This window comes from Macadamia integrifolia, chromosome 9, assembly GCF_013358625.1.
Source record: "Macadamia integrifolia cultivar HAES 741 chromosome 9, SCU_Mint_v3, whole genome shotgun sequence".
NCBI classification, from domain to species: Eukaryota; Viridiplantae; Streptophyta; class Magnoliopsida; order Proteales; family Proteaceae; genus Macadamia; species Macadamia integrifolia.
In genome coordinates this window covers 22,075,874-22,084,130 of record NC_056565.1, presented here as the reverse complement: position 1 = coordinate 22,084,130, position 8,257 = coordinate 22,075,874, and the positions used below count along the sequence as shown (strand labels likewise).

Genomic DNA, 8,257 nt, shown 5'->3' with positions numbered 1-8,257 from the left:
AGGGGGGGGGGGGAAGGCAACTAAAAACTCAAAACAAGACCAATCCCTCAAGAAGCAGAGGAGTGGGCCTGAAGAAAGGAGGGAGATAGGCCCCAAGAAACAAAGATACGCTTGTTCCTTGGGGAGTCAATACAAGAAGAGGTAAAAACAAATAGCTTGGCTTCGATGTCAAGGAAATGGTTTTACCGAAGTGATCAAAAGTTGGAGGTCCATTTCCTGAGATTACGCTCCATCCATCATTTTTTTAGGACACCTTTCCAAATAGAAGAGGAGAGGGGGCAGGCAAAAAAGAGGTGATCAATATCTTCCACATCATTCTAGTAGAGGCAGCACGAGGACAAGACAAAGATCTGATGATGGATGAGGAAGGACTGTTGGGAGGGGCAGTTCTAGAGAGCCCACCAAACAGTAAAGTTGTGGCGAGGGATGTGGTATTTGAAACAGACAAGCTTGTGCCGAAGAGATTATGGGCCTCATGACCGGATGAAGTCCCATGCCGCTTTAGAGATGAAAAGTTCGAAATAGACAAAAGTCCAAATATCTGCCCTTCCTTAATGCATTCTGGCTGTGGATGGCAAGGCATTCCACACACACAGAGGAGAGGAGGGGCCTAATCACCAAGACTAATGATGTTAGTGACCAAAGACTGCTTAGAAAGACCCAAATTGTATATGGCTCTTGCACCGACAGAGTGAAGGAGAACACCCATTGAATGCTAGTGATCAAGCCAAAGGGAGGTAGAGACACCATCATCAATTTGTGAGAGATAACCCCTGGGGCTATAGATCGAAACGACAAAATCTTGCACCAAACCCAAGAAGCATTAGACAAGCCAGGAACTGTCCAAATAGAATCAGAGCAGAAGAGGACTGAGTAGACCCAATCAACCCATATACTTTTCTTCTTTGTCACAAGCTACCATATCAACTTAATAATTTCAGTTGAGTTGACTTCTTTGATTCACCTCAAGCCCAGACCTCCCTCTTTTGTGGGGGGACAAACAACGGCGCAACTAACGAGGTGAAGAAATTTAGAGGAATCGGTTCCTTTCTGAAGGAAGGCAAACATAAGAGACTGCAACTCTTTGATGGTGGACTGGGACAAACAAAAGATACCAAACCAATAAATGTAGGATGACTGAATAATAGATCTGATAAGCAGCAATCATCCAACAGAGGAGAGAAGCTTGTCTTTGCAAAGCTGAAAAACATTTTTGAATGAGATCTGTTAGAAGTCTATCGTGAGAGGGGTCTTCTCTTTACAAGATCTAACATGGTAGTGCAGTGATGGGTAGATGATCTAGGAAAATTCAAAGGAAACCCCAAGTACTTGACTTGTAGATGGCCAATAGAGATTCCCATCTTATCAATAAAAATAGCTTTGTCAACATCAAAGATCCCAGCCAGAAACGGAAGAGATTCTCAGGAATAGCTCTAAATCTCAGTTGAAACTTCAAAGTTTCGGCTGACCGAAATTTCCCAGTTTCAAGTAGGGTCAAATTGAAAATGTTACTGGTTTCGATGATATTTCGCACATTCTGCTAGTTATTATCAGTTTCAACAAGATGTGGGTAATCTGCTCACCAGATTCCTTATAACATTCAATATCGATCTCAGCAGAAAAGAGCCCAAAACAGGACTGCCGCCAGGTTTTTCTGGTGACCCTTTGCTGGGATTTTAGTATTATCAATAAAAGTAAATAAGCAACAGTAGCAACAGACAATAATCCCTTTCAAATTCAAATTAACTCAAGTTCAGCAAACACATAAAACAGTAGACAAATTTGTACTTGAGAGAAGAAATATATAGAGAAGGGGATATGACCTTTGATTTCACACCAATAGGCCTAGATCAGAATCTCTCCAACCCCAAGAATTTCTCACTCTTCACCAAGTCTCACAGCAACTCCTTTCACAACAGAAAAAAGGACAACAGCCATTATTCGTTGATAAAAATTGTTGGATGCTAATAGGCCTTACAAGCTGTTATTTGAAAAAAAAAAAAATGTCCCTAGCTATGTAAGAAACCTATCTAATCACACTTACATGGCACTTAGGTAACTGGAAATGAAAATGACACTTTAGAGGGAAACCCTCTACAAAAGGTAAACAACTAAATTAAACACAAAAGAAAAGAAGAAGAAGCTAGCCCACAATATTATCAGACTGTCTTGACCTGTATCAGCCGAGACGACCCAATACAGTCAAGACAGTAGAGACAATATTAGCTTAAACCTGCAGAAAAGAAAAACGCTAGAAGTTCTTCCTAGGAGCTAATAAACGTGGTTTAAATCTCAGATCTAATTCGATCTGAACTTGGGAAATTATTTCTTGATCAAAAAGCAACCCTGATACCTCAATCAAAACCAAGTTTTCCGGATTAAATTGCAAAAAATCTCGGATTGAAGAGGAATTGCGCAACTTGAAGTATGTTTCCCTTTGCTACTACCTGTCTGCGATCATTTCTCAATTAGCTTCTCCATATTACAGTATTAGATATGGTCCTCTCCATAGAAATATTTACTACCCAAGAAAAGGTCTGTACTAAAACATTCTTAATCCAAACTATAATTTCAGCCACGTAATTGTAAAATATAAAGTTGGTGAGGGTTAGACATCTGAAACGATGACCAAAAGAATGAACCGGCGGCCCTGAGAATGAGAAACGCAGCAACCTTAAATTCTGTAGATTTCACCCAACAGAGAGGAAAAGATCCAATTTTTCAGATGAGAATGAAAGAACGCTAAAAGAAACATTCTGAGGCTTAAGAAGCTTTTGGAACTTGGAAGACTTACTGGAGAAGAACCACCATAAAAAGTAGAATTAATAGCTTCTTTTATAGCTAGATATGAAAGAAAAATAAAATAGCTTTAACTAAAACATATGGTCAAGACAATTTTTCTCACCTTTGAGGATAAATGGATTGAATGCTTCAACTTTGCAAAGGAAATTTTAAATAATTCAATGGATCGAGTAAATAATGCAATTCCGACAATAGGACAATTAATATTCATAACACACCTTAGCATAGATTGCAGATTCGAACTCTGCCTTCTCACTGCAGATCTTCTCACTTTGTGCTAAGGATTTTTCAGCTTCCAGTTTCATCCTCTCAAATGACTGGGTCTTCCTAACAACTTCTTCCTATCAAGATCAACCAACATAAATTTCATGTTCCCAATAAAACTTTAATGTGTTTCAGTCAAGAAAGCATGGTAAGCAAATAACCATGTGCAAGTAAGATTCCACTAAGCATGGAATAGCTTTAAATACTTAAGTTTTAAGATCATTATATTTCCACTAAGGCAAATCAAACCCATCTATACAAGAAATATTGAAAGAAATCTGCCAGGCCAGACTTGAGTGCTGTTCAAAACTTCATACCCAATTTTCTTTTTCACAAGCAAGGTTTCACATATAATACCAAATTATATCATCTAGATTCTAAACCTTTGATACAACACTTAATATCTGGGAAGAGAAGGCTTTTCCAAAGAAACTTCATTTTGGCTATTTAAGAAGAAACGGTATATTTCAAGTTTTCAACATTGTCTTCACTCTGTCTAAGATTTCATCATTAGGGAGAAAAGTGTTGCTCATAGATTGGTCAATGGTATCAAGGACCACTTGCTGAGGGAAAGATATATTTGCTAATCGTCACCCAAAAAGCTGATAGTAAAATTGAATTTTCTTTTGCCTGTGAAAGAAGCCTGTGTATATTCAAGCATTGGAGCCATTTTCTAGAACATTTCTACGTTCTCATGCCCAATGGGAGAATGGGGTTTTAATAGAGCTAAGGCCTTCCGCTATTATTGCGTCTTAGATTATCTTCACTCATGGTTTTGAGAGGATGGTGACAATGGTCATCAGAGGGGACTCATGTGTCATCCATGGTTGCATACTTGCATGCACTAGTAACAGCCATTCTTGAGCATCATGAAGAATATTTAATGCCGATGGTTTTATAAGTTGGCCATCAGTTTGGCAGAATCATAAAGGCCTGGAGTTTGAATTTTTGATGGCATAATCTCAGCTCCATTTCAGGGAAAGTTAAATCCTTCATGCCAATGCATTTAAACCCCAAGCAGATGTCAGACCATTCTGACATGGAAGTGATGCAGTTCAGAAAAGCAAGAAGGCCAGCAGCAAACCAGGCTATGTTGGGTCAGATTGGACCAAGAATGAAAAAATAGGCTTAATCTATATGGGTCATGGGCCAAGTATTTTTGGGTTTTCTATTGTATTCTATAAGCCCAAGCATGAGGGACTTGAGTCTTGTAAGGGATTAGGTGTTAGCTTCTAGTTTCTATTTTCAGTTTTCTGAAAATTTTAGGTTAGACTGGGTCCACATTATGTTACTAATGCTGATTGTTTCTGATTTGTTACAGAACTCTTGAATCTGGTTTTAGAAATCTAGAAGCTCTAAACAGTTTCTATTTTCAGACTCCTTGTTTCTCAAGTGTAGGAATTTAGGGAAGTTTTAATCTGTGAGTTGGGTTGAGAATTGAACGTTGAGGGGTTACTCTATAAAGTAGTGGTCTGATATGCTATGTGATGCAATGATTTTGAGTAATGAAATATGGCCTCAGCACTTTGGTCATGTGGTGATTCAGGGCTATCTGCTATAGGCTCCCTGGTGGTGATTCTTGATCATATCCTTATTTGCAATCATTTCTTTTCATTCACACAATTGTATATCAGTTTCAATTCATAGAGTAATTGGATTTTCTTTCAATTTGATTCTATCCCAATACCTGCAGTCCTGTTGCAAGCTGATCCCCCACTGGCATACACCAGTTCAAGGTTAGCACTGCATTGGGCTCTCAGCAGTCTGAAAGTCTTGACCTTCCAATCCAACAACCCAAATAGTTCATGCATTAGAATGAACAGTAGAAAATATGGTCTAAAGTACACCTTGAAACAATGGCACCTGGACTAGTAGCAATATTACTATTGAGACATCTATGTAACAGAATGGCTTTGAATAATGTTTATAAGCATTTCTAGTGACGAAACAAAGTTGTTTAGTAAATAAATATTAAATATGTCAGTATTTGTAGTGGGATAACTTATGCACATAAGTCAGTCCTATGTTTAAGATGAGGGTAATAGGTCATTCTTTATGAACCATATATAAATTCTAGTCTAGCAAGGCTAGACGGTATCTCTTGTCCAGCACCAAGCTTTGCCACATGGAAGGGCGATGTGGCCATTTCAAGCATATCGATATTTAAGAAATCATCTAGATTGGTCAGAAGTAAAATTTCAGACAAATTCATTAATAGACCTCCTATCCATAAGCATATTCCCTTGTATTGTAAGCTGTCCATTTCTTTCTAGAAAAGCTTCACTTTTTTTCACATGATTTTCGGAGCTTTATTTGGCCACTTGACTAACACCAATTTAACTGAAACTTGACATGTGAGCAGGTGCCCTCGGCATCTACTTGTCCACAAAATTATAGCTCTATCAATCTGCCATATGCAAATATTGGTGCCAAACTACAGAAACTCTCTAGACCTGCCAAACTAGAAAAACTTAATGCAGTTCAGATTGTTCAATTGGGCCTCAAAAGACTTTATTTTGGCCCATGGATGGATTCTATGGGCCTTGGGATTTTTCTTTTTTGGTTTACTGATGTACCGGGACTTGCTTATAAGCCCGTATATGCGGCCTTAGTCCTGTACACGGGATTAAGTATATGGATAAGATTGTGTGGGTCTCATTAAATACATTTTTAATAGGTCAGTTTATTTTAGTTGGAGTCTACTAGTTAGTTTATACCTACTAGACAAGTTTAGAGTCCATAGTGGAGTCTATTTCTGATTTTTGGTTTCTTTATATATGTAACAACTCCCCCCACCCCCACAATTTCGATTTTGGTTAATAGATTAATTTATTTGCTTTGGCAATGGCCTAGTTGGATTTTCTCTCCCATGCTCTCAATTTGGGAAGGGGATTCCTTCTCTTTCATCTATCTATCCTCTCTCTCTTCTCTCTCCTTACCCATGGTATTACTCTCTTGTAATTTCTTTCTCGTCTTATCTCTCTCTTTCTTGGTTGCTTTAAATTTCAGATCTACCTTTTTAGGAAAGCTTATGATGCAAGAACGCTTTGATGGATCAACCCAAACCCATTCGAGAGCCCAAACCAATAACCGACCCAATTTGGAATCAAAGTTACCAATTTGGGTTCAAAGCTATTATAATCTTTTAGGATTTTATTTTATTTGGGAAATATTGTTAATCTTTTATTTTTGGGTAATTGCTAGACAGGTAGGGATTACCAATTTGAGTTTTGCTTTGTTTCTAATTCTATTAGTCTAGGTTTTGGAAGATTTTATTTCTATTTCAGTCTTAGCCTTTACTTAGGAAGCTTTAATTTCAGCTTAGTATAAAAAGCATGTAACCCAAATTGTTAAGGAGATTATTGAAAAATGGATTGAGTTGTGAAATGTCTGCAAGACTGTTTTCCCACCCTCCCCCTCCTTTTTCCTTTCTTCTGTTCGGTCACTCTCTCTCTCTCCCCCCCCCCTCTTCCCTGCAATCTCTTTATCGCCTCTCTCTCTTCTTCTAAAGTGGGGAGAAGTCTTCTAGGCCTTTGTCCTTTGTGTTAAAAAGTCCTCCTTTTGTTTTACTTCCTTATTGCTGTCCCTACTTTACCCTCTTATTTACACATTACCATCAAGTTGAATGCTATTCCTAGCTTGTACCTAACCAATAAATAGTAATCCCTTTCAAACCTTATTGCTTCTTTATTTGCTAATAGCCCCTTGAGAATTCTGGTATATTACAAAACTGCCATTAATTATGATATTTGTGCTACTTGTTTAAGTGGGCCCTTCAGCCATCTGAGTTGGGTCTTCGGGACCCCCCGGCCCCGCATTAGCTGATCTCTTTACCTCTCACAATATAACCTCTCTGACAATTGAAATGGAGCACGAATAATACTAGAAACAAATAAAAAAATAATCAAATTGCAAATAAGGGAAAAGATGATTGAACACGACATTTAAAAAATAAGTAATTGAGGAAATCCCTGCATCTGCTTCTCAAGTAGGATTAGATGAAAGCTTCACATAATGAGGCTTCTAGACATGAAATGAAGAATTGGGAAAATATATAAAAGATTAGATGATAGAAGAGAAGCTAAAGAAGTAGAAATTTGAGGCATTCAATGACTCTTGTAAAAAATTAGAAACCCATAGGGGTATAATTGTACAAGGATAATGTTCTCTGTGGGGGAGTGCAGCCTCTGCCAGTGCCCCCCACTGTCTGTCTCTCTCCTCTGCCCATATGGGTCATTTCACGTGGGGAGGAGAGAGACAGATTGTGGGGTGCTGGTGGAGGCTGTGCTCCCCATAGAGAATACTCTTCCAATTGAATATAACCCAGAAGAATGAGAGGAGATTACTTAAAAAGCTAGATCAGTATAGTCAATGTCCTGAGACTGCAAAACAAAGGATAAACCTTCATGACCCACTTCTCACTCAAAACTAAAGAACTATAATGTCAGTTAGCGAGACTTGAGTACTTAACCGCATCTCCAGGTCAATGTTATTTTCTAATTGTAGTATCAATATAGCAATCATACCAACTGGCATACCAGAATATGGACAAGCTTAACAAATAACAGAAGAAGAACAATAAAGGAACGCAAGAATGAAAACGGAGTTAATGAAATTGAAAAGATGGGCTGTAGAATATATTTTTTTCCACATATGGAAAAGAGTGAAACCAGGTCTGCAGTCTTACACTTAACCGTATATTTGCATCCATAAGAAAATCCAGGATTTCCATTGTAGTTTTCTTATTATCAGGTGATGGTTGACATTTCCAACGCCATTCTAGCTTAGTTCCTTGCTTTTCAAATGTCCATGACAACTGCAAGAGAATAAACCGCAAGACGAATAGCAGCTCAATTAGCATTTTATGGAAATAAACCATGTCACCGCACACCATAGTTTTAAAAATTGGATCAAATCGGTCAAAATAGGCCTGATCAGATCGGTATCAGTGGAGACCAATCCCGAGTCTTGACTGATCTGATACCGACCCACTGGTACAATCCAAGGGTTTGAAGATCCGAAAAACCAAATTTTTTTATCCTGAGTTTTAAAAACATGCTGCACACAGACTCTAAGACAAATAAAGTTCAAAAATGATGAAGCCAACTTCATAGCAGAGATGTATATCATAGCTTTACATGACTGTGTTCTCAATTCTATAAATTATTAAAAAAAAAGGGGGGGGGGGGGG

General features: G+C 38.2%; 1 protein-coding gene across 1 annotated transcript in view; it reads right to left on the bottom strand.

The window, feature by feature from the left end:
* LOC122090002 (DNA repair protein XRCC4) overlaps positions 1 to 8,257 on the bottom strand; it is an 11,163-nt gene that overhangs the window by 2,102 nt on the left and 804 nt on the right. Inside the window, exons 3-4 of the mRNA XM_042659809.1 lie at positions 7,754 to 7,882; positions 3,021 to 3,143 (exon numbers count right to left, since the gene is read on the bottom strand). Of these exons, the coding sequence (XP_042515743.1) occupies positions 3,021 to 3,143; positions 7,754 to 7,882 (252 nt within the window). The remainder of the gene's footprint in view (positions 1 to 3,020; positions 3,144 to 7,753; positions 7,883 to 8,257) is intronic.